General features: G+C 43.5%; 1 protein-coding gene across 5 annotated transcripts in view; it reads left to right on the top strand.

Moving 5' to 3' along the window:
• Positions 1 to 14,604, top strand: part of LOC134958441 (D-threitol dehydrogenase-like) — a 173,573-nt gene that overhangs the window by 122,883 nt on the left and 36,086 nt on the right. For all 5 annotated transcript variants that reach the window (XM_063941048.1, XM_063941051.1, XM_063941049.1 and 2 more), the window contains 2 exons: positions 1,227 to 1,435; positions 4,395 to 4,467. In XM_063941048.1, coding sequence (XP_063797118.1) covers positions 1,227 to 1,435; positions 4,395 to 4,467 — 282 coding nt within the window. The remainder of the gene's footprint in view (positions 1 to 1,226; positions 1,436 to 4,394; positions 4,468 to 14,604) is intronic.

The raw sequence follows: 14,604 nt of genomic DNA, 5'->3' as shown, positions 1-14,604 counted from the left end.
GACAGTCGGATTTGGCCGCTCTTTTGAATAGGGGTTGTCGGTACCATTCCGACAACTTCATGTCGGAATGGACCCGACTCTTATTGAATATACCCCTCTGTCTTTATCCATCTCAGTGATGGGGGTTCTGGAGCAAAGTGTCTGTATACAGAGGAATTCTTTACAGCCTGATGGGGACATGTTCTTCTAAGAAGTGATAAATGTGGAGAAGTGAGCCAGTGGAGAAGTTGCCCATGGCACCCAATCAGCACTGATGTAACATTTATAATTTGCATACTATAAACATATACAGAGCAGCTGATTGGTTGCCATGGGCAGCTTCTCCACTGGCTCACTTCTCCACTTTTATCACTGCTTAGTACATCTCCCCCTGAGAGTCTCTGATTGGCAGCTACATAGCAAGGCTTTAATGTCTGCTTTTGTGGTCATGGCAGGCCCTTCAGTCACCTTACAGTAAGTAATAGATGAATATGACTTCATATAATATAGCAGCCGACTTCATATATTATAGCAGCCACACTAATGATTTATACACTATAAGACAGAAGGATACAGGTGCAGTTAGCCAATGAGATGTTGCTGTAATTCGTCATCATCATCATCATCATCATCTTCATCATTGGTGTAGGCACCCACAAGAGAAATACATATTGCTTGCAGGCGCATATACATCTCTCTGCCAGAGAGTATTAATGTATACCCCCTCTTTGAGCAGCGCCATAGTCCCAGTGATATACTGTATGAAGATATGGCACATGTGTAGAAGATCGCTAAGACTATTGCAAAGGCATAGGTAACTGCTTTCACTTTCTAAAGATATCACTGGAAAAATGGCGCTGTGGCACTGGGACACTCATGAATTACACAGGTTCTGTGGCTGGCTGGCTTCAAGCCTGCATTCTACCTGGTTTTAATCAGCTAGAGAGCCTGTGTAATTCATTATGAATGCATTTCTCTACGAAATATACAAAAAGAGTAACTTGGAGCCTGCATTCTCTCTATAGAACACAAGGTGGCGCCATATCACAACAAAATGACTTTTTTTCTTTTTCATTTTTAGGTAACTTGAAAATAAATATCAACATGTAAATATCACGTTTGTTTCAACATAAAGACAATTATACCGCATATATATTTATACGTTATTGTATTTAATTTCCTTTCCTCATCCATTTTTTTCAAAACTTTTCAATTCACTTAATATTATTCATTGAATTATTTCACAGGCATAAAATCTGTTGCTATGGCAGCTGATATTAGCAAAGAAGAAGATGTAAAAAGAGTTGTGGACACGATTCTGGCTAATTGGGGGAGAATTGACATAGCATGTAATAACGCAGGAATTAATATGAATTCAGCAAGTGAAGCTACCACACTGGAAGAATGGGATAAAACGTTTAACGTGAACTTGCGCGGCCTGTTCATGTGCTGTCAGGTGCGCACTACATCGTTTTTAAGATCTGCTGCGCTTATTAAGGATGGTTATAATATTGCAGCGAGACCAAATTAAAATCGCAAAATGTAACATTGAAAATCTACTTCTGTCAGGTTTTATTTTTCCATTGGGAGCAGAAATTATTTATATTTTCTTAACACTGGCACATTAAAGAGAATCTCTTACCAAACTAAAAGGTGTTACTAGTTAGTTAATTATTTATTTATTTATTTAGCATTTAGTTATGTATTAGTAAGTTTCAGTAAGTAGAGGGTAGTAAGTAGGGGGTTATTGATTATTGCCAAAATTCTGTACCTTCCTCAAGGAGAAAGTTTTGTACTCAGTATAGTAATTACAGTACTAAGCAGGTTGTAGTGTTAGTGATGCTGATTATTTGTTGTTGTTTATTAGCATACAATGTTGGGGCAGATGTACTAAGCCTTTAAGAGTGATAAAATGGAGAGAGATAATGTACCAACCAAGCAACCAACCAGCTTCTAACTGCCATGTTACAGGCTGTGTTTGAAAATTGACAGTTAGGAGCTGATTGGTTGATTCTTTATCACTCTCCAATGCTTAGTACATCTGCCCTAAAGTGTCTGATGTCTCGGGGATGTCACAGATCTTTAATGAATATAACAGGCATGGATATTAGATCAGCCGACACAATGGCTGCCTCTGCTGTGAATAGGTGATGGGTACACTTTTAAGAGCAACTTTTTAGTATCATACTGTTCTGTTTTACACCTACCTGGCTGTGTTATTCTGAATCAGGGCCTGCCCAACGTTTACTATCACCCTGTGCTAGAAATTTTGGAGACCCCTCCCCCTTCCCTACACTAAAATAAAACCCACACATTGGCCCCCACCAGGAAAAACACACACTTTGGCCCAGACAGGGGAAAATGCACATTGTCCCCAACAGGAAAACATTTTTCATGCATTGGCCCCCACAGGAAAAATACAACACACATTGTTTCATTGCTCTCCCCCAGTGTCTCAGTGAAGACTGAGTTACTGTACCTCACCTGCTGTCATATTCATAGACTGCTATAGAGCTAGTTGCAGAAGACCAGCCTCCTGACCAGTGAGTGCCTCTCAGGTATGAGTCAGGACAACCCAATTTAATTTGCAGGAGAGCTAATCTTTCTGTAGTTTACATAGAAATAGACCAAGCACCCAAGTTCATCCATAATTCTGTTCCACCTTTGAAGGAGGGGGTGAGGCCCTCAGGTAGTTGGGCCGACCAGGAATTTTACCTGTAAACCGTTAGGCCAGTCCGACCTCGGTCCTACATGCAGAAAATCAACAGTTACCTGCCCCTCCTTGTGTTTCATCTTGGAAACTTTTGGCTTGGGAAGAAAGGTCTCAGAATATATTGTTCTCATCTTCCATTCTTTCCAGCAGGGTGCCATGGAATGCCAATCTGCAAGTGTTAGAACGCTGTTACTTAGAGAGTTTATATTCACATACTTATAGGTCATTTATAATAATATTATTCTACAGAACCAACAGGTTATTATGTTGGTTGCATATTATGTTGTTAAAACAAATAAAAACTAAATTGCAAATAAATGTAACTGATACACAACCAAAATTCCAATTGCCTAAATTGTGCTTCAAGATTGTAAAACAATTTACAGTGTTATCAGGATTTTGAATTCACATTAACAGAACATCATTGCGAGCCTTTCAGGGCTGGCAACAGAAATCTAGGGGCCCGGTACAGTGATATCTCTGGGGCCCCCTCAGAATGTGAATATATATATACATACATAAAAACGCAATGGAATTTTCTGCGCTATATAAGATTCTGTTAAAATATATATATATATATATATATATATATATTAAGTTATATACATATATAAATATATATGGTGCTCCCTCTCTTCTTCCATACACACCCCACAGTCTGTCTCTCCCCAATGACTCCATACTGCATTCGCTGCTCTCCCATCCTATCCCAAAGGCCTGTATCCCCTCACCAATACACTCTTACCTCAGGGAGAGACTCACTTGTGCTGCGCTGCCCTGTATCCAGACCCGAACACCGCACAGCAGGTACCATGCGGCCCTCACAACCCCTCAGTAGAGGGCGGCGCAGGGCACGCGAATCCTGGCCAGTGGAGTCACTTTGTGTGAAAGGTTCCTGTCACTCTGAGGCTAGACTCACACTGCTTACAGCTCGCTGCACTATTTGGACATGACGGTTCGCATACGGCGCGCATACTAAGCGCCATATCCTTGGGGCCTCTCTGATCATTGGGTGTCCCCTTTGACCCCCCCTGTTGCCGGCCCTGCAGCCTTTGCACCCATCCTGTATCCTACGGGCTTCCTCAACTTCATCAAATAAAATATATGGAAATAAATATACCACAACACACCAGGCATAAATGAGGCTGGAAGAAATATATATTGGTTTGTTTTCTCAAAGCTTTCTGTACACAGAGTAATTGGCACAAAGATGAATGATTTGTAAAGTACTTTTAGTTAATTAATGTAGCACTTATAACTGAACTCTTGAAGTATAATCTGGTTGGGTCCAGTTGGAAAGAGCAACAGATCTGGAGTATTAATGGGCTAATTCACAGCTTCTCTGATGCCAAGTAAATTAATATTTTAAATACCCTTTGAAGTGTGGCCTTTCCGTGCCATTGCCTAATCATTAATTAGGATTAACAACTGAAACTGCTAATTAATTTGAAGATTTCTGTGTTTTTTTTTCCATTGATAAATGTATAAAATTTGATTGGTTGAAACAAAATTCAAGAAGATAATTTTCCTTTTATCTTTGTTGTATATAAACTAAGGTGTAGTTTCCAGCTATCTTTAAAAATTTTTTTACGCTAAATCATTTTTTTTATATTATTTTGGAGGACATCAATTATTATTTTGTAATTCTCGTAACAAACCAACAAAAAGGGGTCACGGATCCTCTCTGTAATTCTCTTTGTAGGCTGTGGGCCGCGTAATGCTGAGTCAAGGATGCGGGAAGATAATTAACACGGCGTCTATGGCAAGTTTAATAGGTGAGTGATTAGAGTTGACAGTCGGGCTTTAGTATTCATAGTTTAATTAGTAATCATGCCATGTGATTTAATTAAGCATGTATTAGAAAGTAGTAATTCACTGACACTTTGTATCAGGTCAAAAAATATATTAGCAAACATTGATGGCTTCTGTAACCTGTCTCTGAGCGGCACACCTGCGCAAACTCACGGAGAGAGCTTATTAATATCGCCTCTTATTTACATAAATTAATATCTGTAGATTTGACAATCAAAATGTATTCATGTTGCTAAGTAGCTTCTAGAAGTCTTGGAGCTCTCATCAGAAGACCATCTGATCTACTGTACATTACTTGGTTATAATCAAACAGCTGTGACATCATCACAGCAATTATTGCAAGTGATGTATTAGAAGTATTAGAACCGTTTTTTAATGTGATAGCAATATACAAATCTGGACACAGAATCCCTGTATTTTATGCCTCCATATTATTTTTGTGATAAAGTTTCTTTTGACAGAATATGGGCCCTCATTCCGAGTTGTTCGCTCGCAAGCTGCTTTTAGCAGCTTTACACACGCTAAGCCGCCGCCTACTGGGAGTGAATCTTAGCATAGTAAAATTGCGAACGAAAGATTCTCAAAATTGCGATTACACACCTCTTAGCAGTTTCTGAGTAACTTCAACCTTACTCGGCATCTGCGATCAGTTCAGAGCTTGTCGTTCCTGGTTTGACGTCATAAACACACCCAGCGTTCGCCCAGACACTCCTCCGTTTCTCCAGCCACTCCCGCGTTTTTCCCAGAAACGGTAGCGTTTTTTCCCACACGCCCATAAAACGGCCTGTTTCCGCCCAGAAACACCTACTTCCTGTCAATCACACTCCGATCGCCTGAACGAAGAAAAAGCCGTGAGTAAAATACCTAACTGTATAGCAAATTTACTTGGCGCAGTCGCAGTGCGAACATTGTGCATGCGCACTAAGCGGAAAATCGCTGCGATGCGAAAAAAATTACCGAGCGAACAACTCGGAATGACCCCCATGGAACCAGGATTTACTTAATTGCACACTATGGGACATATTCAATTGTGCACTCAATTTAGAAAAACCCTGCGGGGTGGGGTTTTTCCTATTCAATTGAAGGTAATAAAGTGAATAGAATAGAAATCACTGCATCTTATTTCTCGCAGCCCCAAAAGAAGTCTGATTTTTCCTAGGATCGTCTGCCTTGGAACCTCTGCAGCCCCCCCCACACACACACACACACACCACCACGACCACCCAATGACTAATTGGAAGTTTCCAATTAGCTTAATTTGTCCTTAATTACTCACCGTATGAAGCGTATCTTCTTCCTCCGGATCCCGACAGGCTGGTCTTCTGTAGCAGCGGGGCGTATAAGTGTGAGTGTGTGTGTGAGACCCCTTTGACCCCTTGTCTGGTGTGTGAACCCAGGCACTGGCTTGTCTATAATGGGTGCCAGATATGCAGTCCAAGGGGGCCCACACACCGCACACCCTGCACCCATTTAATTATACTCGCCTCTCCCTTGGTCTGGCGCTGGCTACAGAGTAGCAAATATCACTTGGAAAATGGCCGCCACTGCTATTTTCCAGTGATTAGCACATGTGCAATAGAGTTCCTGGAGACCTGCGCATGTGCAGTAAACTGTAGCACAATGCCAGAGTCTACTGCACCGCCCGAGAGGAGGGAGCTTAGTTGTAAAACTGCACATGGGTCCCCTCCTCTCTTAACGCGCGTCTGTTCCCAGGTGTGTGTGACACCCGGTGTATGTATTTGACCCCCCCCCCCCCTTGCGTGTGGTACCTCGTGTGTGTCCAGAGGCAGCAGCAGGATGAACTACATCTCCCAGCATCCTCCTTCGCAGGGGAAAAATGGAGGGTTGACCGGCAGCTGCGGAGATCACCGGACCGGCCGGAAATCATAGGTAAGTATCTGACTTTTTCTTTGCACCATAGGGTTTTCAAAGCAGAAGACCCAGCCTGATTTTTTTTTTTTTTAATTGGATACCGCGGGTAATGGAAGCGCGCATACCAATGGTAATCCAAAATTGGGTGCAAGGTCCACAAGGTTTTGTTTGTGGCAAAACCTTTCATCTTACTAGATACCCCGCTACGGGCCTGATACAGCGGTGGCTCTGCGTACGCAGCTGCTGCGCGAAGTGGCACGAGAGGGTGGGGCGTATACCATTTACCCGGACCAGGGGTATATGGAGGGGCCTGGGTCTACGATCTCCATTCTCCCGTGTATAGAAGCGCAGCCAAAAGGAGCATTAAGCAGTGAGAGAGAGGAGACTTTGGAGTTTTGGGAGTTTGCTGAATACTTGGGGATATATTTACTAAAAGTCAATTTGGGTCGATGTTGATTTATTAATATCTGGTCTTTGTTTGGTCGATTTTTGATCGATTTCGTGTTTCAGGATCTAAATCGCACATTTTCTAACATGATTTTTGACATCCTTTTAAATAAAATATGTCAAAAATCATATGTTAGAAAATGTGGGAATTAGGGGTGTATTCACAAAAAATTGATCTGGGTCGATTTTTGGTCGATGTTTGATTTTGTATTTCAAAGTCTAAATCCCACATTTACTAACAGATGATTTGTGACATATTTATTTTAAACAATGTCAAAAATCATGTTAGTAAATGTGTGATTTAGACCCTGAAACACAAAATTGCAAAAAAATAATCGACCAAACATCGACCCAAATCAACTTTGAGTAAATACAGTATATCCCTAGGTGACCTTCATGGGGGAGGTTTATCAAGCCTCCTTAACAGGATAAATAGAGGTATTGCCTATAGCAACCAATCAGATTTGAGCTTTCATTTTTCTAGTGCCTTCTATAGAATGATAGCCACAATCTGATTGGTTGCTGGGGTGCATGAGTGGTCATTCTGTAGAATTATGAAAGAAAAGCAGAACTTGAAGATTTTTTTCTGTGAAACACAATTTGTTCACCTCTATCTGGGATATATAAATCCCTACTGCTAGCTCATTATTCCTGAACAAGTATTTCACAACTTATTTAACCTCTCAGTTCCGTAAGGTCATCAATTGTCATTTACACCTTTACAGACGCCCCCGGCCTGCTAAATGACTGCTGGGCCCACAAACCTGGCACTTTAAGCGAGAATAATATGCAATATTTGTCTAGTAACTTTCACTTCATTCCAGACTGTAACGCCAGTTGTTAAACCCCTTTATAGTTTGCCAACAGGTGCCTCGACCAGTGCTGCTGTTTCAGCAGTGTCGTCCGCAAGCCAATAAACCATTGTAACATATGGAGAAAAATCCCGACTGCTGAGCTAATCTGGAAGGCAGTTACTTTCTGGTGATCCGGGGCCCATGGAACAAAAATTGATCAATTACACAAATTAAGTATAGCCCTTCAGGAATTTATTTTATTGGTCTGGACATCTGTTTCCGCATTGTCCAAATCCAAAAATCAAACAGTACTCTGAGCTGCCAAGTTAGGCAAGAAAATCTAGTAGCAATAAAACTACAGCGCAAAACCACTAAGTTAATATTACATCCATCTGCTGAATGTTATATAAATACGCAGGCTTTTTTTAATTTTCTTTGGGAATAGCGTTTATTTTTACAGTGCCCAGTATGACATTCTAAAGCATTCTGTGCCGTTTATTACACAGCAACTATAAATGTTTCGTCAAAAAAATGCATTTATAATTGTGTTACGAGTCCTTGGTTAAGTGTCTCTACCACCTGTCCTATTGATAATTAAAAACAGAATTTAATTCTTCCCCTTTTTTTTTTTTTTAAGTTTTAAATACTCGGGACAAAGCTTGTAAAACGAGTCACAATTATAATATTTCGCTAAGCCGTTACCTAATGGCCTTATGATTTAAGAAGGGTTGGTTGTGAATTTATATGTGGAAATTATGAGGCATTTTAAAGGTATTTAAAAGAAAAACCACACTTTAGGAATAATTATAAAAAACACAATCAACTATTGAAATGAGCTGACCCGGTAATTAAGACCACAAAACACTGATCGTCAGAAACTTTCTTGTGGACTTTTTCGTACAGGAATTTTACTGGTGTGAATTGGCTGATTTATGTGACTTATACTGCAATTCATTATTACAGCATTCATTTCACTCAAATTGGTGGTTAGTACTGAGCAAAAATATTCCACAAGTTTCACAGTATTATTGGAAGCTCTTGCAAGTATCCCATGCTGCAGTGCCACTCGGAGCGTCCGTTGAATGCTCTAGACATGCATCTTGCAGTTTGTGCAGCCGCTCTGGTCAGTGTGGCACTTCCCGCTGCTGGCGGCCCCGCCCCTTCTGCACAACTTCATAATGTTAGGTGCTCATTTAACAAATGAACCAAATTGAATTGATAAATGGATTCAGTTATGCTGGGTACACACTGGACGATATATCATCCATACTATCGAACGGATGATATACCATTTGCAGATTGGTGAATTTTTTTTTAATGACGTCATTCACAGACATATTGCATCGGCCCTGCAGCACAGCCGATGCCCGATATATCTGCAGGTACAGTATATCAGCGCATCTGGCTGAGTGGATGGGAAACTCACGACTGCCTTTACACTTGCTGCAGGGACCGCCGGTGACTGACATCTCAACTGGGCAGGCAAATTCCAATGCTCGTCCAGTTGTGATGTCCGATCGGCGAGGGTGTATGCTTACCAGAATTGGCAGCTCGGTCGGCAGTTGCGCCACTTTGCAGGCAGGTCAGGTAAATTTGTACCCAGCCTTAGACTAGATACAATCAGGCTGGGTAACTGCCAGCCCTGTAGAAATTAAACACCACTTAGATCCTTTCCAGCAATGTGAAGTTAGCTAAGGCAGTATGCCACTACCAAAATAAATCCCAGAAGAGATGAGAAAGTTATTGAAATATATCAGACTAGAAAGTGTTACAAGGCCATTTCTAAGGCTTTGGGACACCAGTGAACCAGTCAGGAATCTGCATATTGCATCACGTCACTTACCGGTGCTCTGATGCGCTGGCCTCTGGAGGTCACATCCTCAGACTGACCGCATGTTCCATGATTGCCTGCGATGTGCAGAGACTGTCTCCAGTGTGTACCCCAATGTATTCCCACCATCTCTGGAGTATGGGCGCCACGATGACATCTGCTGTCAGCTGACTTGGTGATAGCCACGCCTGAGCACCGGAGTGATCACATGACTTGATTCTCCAATCCCTGCTGACAAAGGGGAATATAGGGGAGGCTCAGACTACTCTCCAGTGCCTTGAACAACACGTTGCATCCTATGCACAGCATCTCCTGGCTCCAGTGTCCAGTTACCCGAGACTCTCCTGTGCCAGTGCTCCGTGGAACTACAGGCACCCAGGGCTGTCTTTTCATATGGGCTCAATGGGCACTTGCCCAAGGGCCCCAGGAGTATAAGAGCCTAGGATGATAGCTGAGGGTCCCCTCTTTCCAGGGGTACCAGATTTTTGAAAATTGGACCTGGGGAACCAGAGATATCTGACTTCAAAGCAGTGGTCCCCATCCGAGCCTGATAATTGCTCTTCCCAGCCATATATCTCAGGTTCTGTCTGATTTAGAGTTTTTCTGAGGGTATAATCCAAAATCTGGGACTCTCCCCTTTTGATCAACACTGGCAGCTTGTCTCTAATATGCCCAGAACCAGAGCTATCATCACTCCAGCAGCCGGTCCCTGCTCCAGCTCCACAAGCCTGGGATGCGGTTTTATATATTTGTCTAAGGATTGCTCTGGCTCCTGATCTGTGATCCCCAAGTCCCCAGTACCTCCTGAAAGGTGGGACTCTCTAGCTTTTTGTCCCATTAAAAGCTAAGAAAGATATCTGCAGTTAAGCAAGCTGCCCTCCCACTGGAAAATGATAACTATTAAGCCCTCTCCACTATCCAGCCCTCCCCTGCGTTTTAAACGCCCCCTACATCCAGGGACGGATCTAGACTTTTCTTTAGGGGGGGCGGTTTACTGTTTAATCTTGACTCCTCCCTTTACAGTCCCAACTTCTCCCATCTGCAATCCTAACTCCTCCTCTCTCAATTCTGACTGAACTTTTTGAGTGAGACTTGTATTTATTAGCCCTAGTACCCACACACCAGCAAGTGAGGGGCAAATGCTCTGTAACCCTTGCTCTCCTGGCTCCTCTGTGCTGCTGTGGTATAAGCTGCAGCACATCGTTCTGCCTCAGGCTCTCCCCGGAGAGCTCTCTTCTGCTCAAAAGTGGGCGTGGCTATGACTGTGTTAGGGGGGGCGGTCGCCCCCTTCGCCCCCCCCCCCCCCTAGATCCAGCCCTGCCTACAACCCTGGAAGTCATGTCATGGGGCCCCTTCATTCAGCCCAATGTCCCCCTTCTACAGTTTAGTGTTCCCCCTCCCACCCCATCTCCTACCATCTGTGCAGTAATAGAGTAATTAGCAGAAATGACTGCTCCAGGTCCTACATGCTGAGCAAAAGATAGAACACCCCTTACCACCCGCGGGACATCAAAGCTGCCATTGATAGCAGCCCCCCGCCCCTACCACTGGAGAATGGGTAGGGGCCCCAGTGCTTTGCAATCAGGCAGAGGCGATCGCATGGCTGAGACAGCCGTCGGCTGTCTGGCATGCGCCGCTGCATGCGCAGTTCAGACACACAGCAGCGATCAAGTCTGAATTAGCCCCATAGTGTGGGACACAGTTAAATTCCCGACTGTCGGGATCCCGGCGGTTGAAATACTGATGCCAGAATCCCGACACCTGTTGAAATGTCGACAGTCGGAATCCCGACTGCCGTCCGGAATCCCCATTTGGGTGGTGGCCCATGCCACCACCTGAGGGGATTAGATTAGTGTGGCGACCAAAGGTAGCCCGCTGAATCCCATAGTGAATTAAGAGTAACAGCTTCTCTTCCTGCATTTGTCTTAATGATATCATAATACTATCATTCGATATATAAATGTGCAGGAAGTTATGCTTGATTGATTAAAATGGGTGTTATGCCTCGGTGACAGGTGTAAGGTTTTGGAATTATTTTGGTTCAACTGCAACTCCCAACTAGGGAAACTCACTCCCCCATGTTAGCATATATACCCGTTCTATGAATGCTCACCCAGTGTAAAATGTTTAAATTAGAGATGAGCGGATTCGGTTTTACTCGGATTTACTCGGTTCTCAAAACAGCATCTGATTGGCTATCCAAAACACGTGACATCCGAGAGCCAATAAGATGCCGTTTTGAGAACCGAGTAAATCCGAGTAAAACCGAATCCGCTCATTTCTAGTTTAAATACTCTCTAGGGTATTCAATTATCCGCAAATTTGCGGCAATTTTTCGCCCGACAATTGGGCGAAAATGCTCCGTTTTTCGACCTATTTAATTCCAAACGGGTTTCACGTGAAAATTCTTGCAGTGAAAAGTGCAGGTGAAAATGGGGAAATCAGCCTGTACCCCAAAAAATGCTAAACTAACATAGGAAAACAGAAGAGAAGTGTGTTAGAGATCACATTAGAGCGTTTTTGGGGACTTAAAATGTGTGAAATGGCTGTTATATGCATTTTTTTAAAAATGCAAAAAAATGATAGAAAGCAAGTTTTTTTGCGCAAAATAAATGCTCTCATTAAATTTCGGGTACATGAAAATGGGTATAAGTATATATTTGGGTCATTTTAGGGTACTTTAAAAAAAAGTGGAAACAGACTGATTACTCCCATCTGCAAGCCTAAAAACACCTGTCCCACTCACAAAGCACCCCAATATACCTGTCCCATACCTTGAACCCCAATTTTCATCACTTTGAACTTTTGCACCCCAAAAATGACATGTCATTATTGGCCAATTAAAAATAATTAAAAACCTCAACGTGCCTAATTAGTCATTAATGGGGGTGTCCCAGGAGTTCTGTACCATATCCAAACATTTTTACCTTAAAATAGTGACTTTTCCCAACTTTTCACCTGCTTCAGAGTAGGTGAAGTGAAATTAGTGAAAAAATGATCACCGATACATTTTCCAGGAAAATTGAATAGGCTGTAATTGCGTTTCGCGGGAAAAGTCTGTTTGTTTGCGCGAAAACCGGACTTTTCACGCGAAAAGTCCGTTATCGCTGCTAATTGAATTTACCCCTCTGTGTATTAGATAGCAAGCTGTCACACGTTTGAGAAATCCAGCATACAGTATGAGCTTTCCGTCCTCCAAGCCAGTTTCTCTTGGCGCACATTAGACAACTTGTTTGTAAGTTTATATTCTGACTGTCTCCTTTTTTTGTGGACTGGACCTGCAAACAGGGGCTTTGTACCTGGTACAATGTCTCCGGATTTCTATAGCAGCCTTGCTGGGACACGCCCCCATTTCCCGTGGACACGCCTCCTTTCATCATCTGTACCGGCTTTTAGCTCAGAGATGTTGGAGGGTAGGTGTTAACTACTTAATACCAGTGTATGAAGTGTTAACTTTTTAGCCATCAGAACAAAGTGTGTGTTGGTGTGTAATTGGGATGCAGTCAGTTTACCTCCAATCAAAATCCCGACATTCAAAATCCCGACACCAATTGACCGATGGTCAAAATCCCGACAAGGTCAAAATCCCGACATGGACAAAATACCGACATTTAAAATACAGACAAGGTCAAAATACCGACATGTAAAATGCCGACAGGTCAAAATACCGACATGAGTTTTTCATGATTTTTTTCATTGAAATCGACTTTTTTATACTTTACCATCCCTGTGGACCTGGAGGGGGAATACAATAGTGTGCCGAGCGCAGCGAGGCACCGTGCCCGAAGCATGGCGAGCGCACGCGGTACACTTTATATGGTGTCCATGTCGACTTATGTCGACATACACACACAAAAAAAACGCACGTCGGTATTTTGACCTGTCGGCATTTTACATGTCGGTATTTTGACCTTGTCGGTATTTTAAATGTCGGTATTTTGTCCATGTCGGGATTTTGACCTTGTCTGGATTTTGACCATCGGTCAATTGGTGTCGGGATTTTGAACGTCGGGATTTTGATTGGAGGTATTTCATACCGATCCCGTGTAATTAATCACAGGCAGTTTGCTTTCATTATATAGTGGATGGTGTCAGCTGAATTGTGTTAAAGGTAGTGACTGTGTTGGGGAAGGGTCCAGTTAGATCTGTAGCCTGAGGTAGGTGAGTGCATGATTGAGTGCTGGGGTTCTGTGGGTCCAGGGTCGGACTGGCCCACAGAAGTACAGGGGAAACCACCGGTGAGCCCCACAGCCTGGGGGCCCTCCTCCTGCTCTAGTGATTAGGTTCCAGACTGTGCACATGCAGGGCCGGATTAACAATGGGGCGGATGGAGCTGCAGCTCCAGGCCCCCCATCAAAATAGGCCCAAAGCATCTACTGTGTGTGCTGCTGCTGTAGACAGGAAAACATTTTTTCCTGCTACAGCAGCCTTCCACAGGGTGTCCGAGGCCCCGCCCCCCCGGCCGCGACCCCCCTTCACCTTCTCCTGCGGCACTGGACTGGCGGCATAAATGCCTGTTCATGGCGGCGGCGGCGGCGCAATGAAGGGCTCACTTCTCTAGCCCTGGCCTCCCTGCAGTGCACCGCTAACACAGAGACAGTGATGTCAGCACGTGTGACATCAGAGAAGCGCCGCCCCGGCACCGCCGCACACTCTACACTGGAGCAATCCCTAGCCTACACTTTGAAGCAACAGCACAGTGTCGGGATCTACAGTAAGTAGGCTGCTCCGTGGAGGTGGCCTGATCCTCATGAGGTGAGGTGTGAGGTGCTGGATGGCTGCTACACTGTTGGTAGTGTTACTATGACACTGGCTTTGCTATATGGATATATAAGTATATATATATTGTGACAAGAACACTGGGATAGTGTTTGAGGGCAGGTATATTTGTCCCAGGTTCTTGTCTTACATGTTTTAGAAAATGTTAACTTCTAGGAAAAATGCTTTTTGTTTTGTCTGAACCTTTTCAGTTTGCTGTAAAAGCTGGGTAAAGGCTCTGAGAGAGAGATAAGGCGAGTTCTAGACATTGGGCCCAGTTCGGGTCTTTGGCCTCACAGAGGGCTAATCAGGGTTTCAGCTGTGTAAGAGTGTTATAGAGCTTCTAACCTGATTAGTATGGGCAGACTGCCTGGGAAGGCTGCAGGATCTGTGTGTGA

The sequence above is a fragment of the Pseudophryne corroboree genome, chromosome 9 (genome assembly GCF_028390025.1).
Source record: "Pseudophryne corroboree isolate aPseCor3 chromosome 9, aPseCor3.hap2, whole genome shotgun sequence".
Taxonomy (NCBI): domain Eukaryota; kingdom Metazoa; phylum Chordata; class Amphibia; order Anura; family Myobatrachidae; genus Pseudophryne; species Pseudophryne corroboree.
This window is presented reverse-complemented; position numbering and strand designations above follow the sequence as displayed.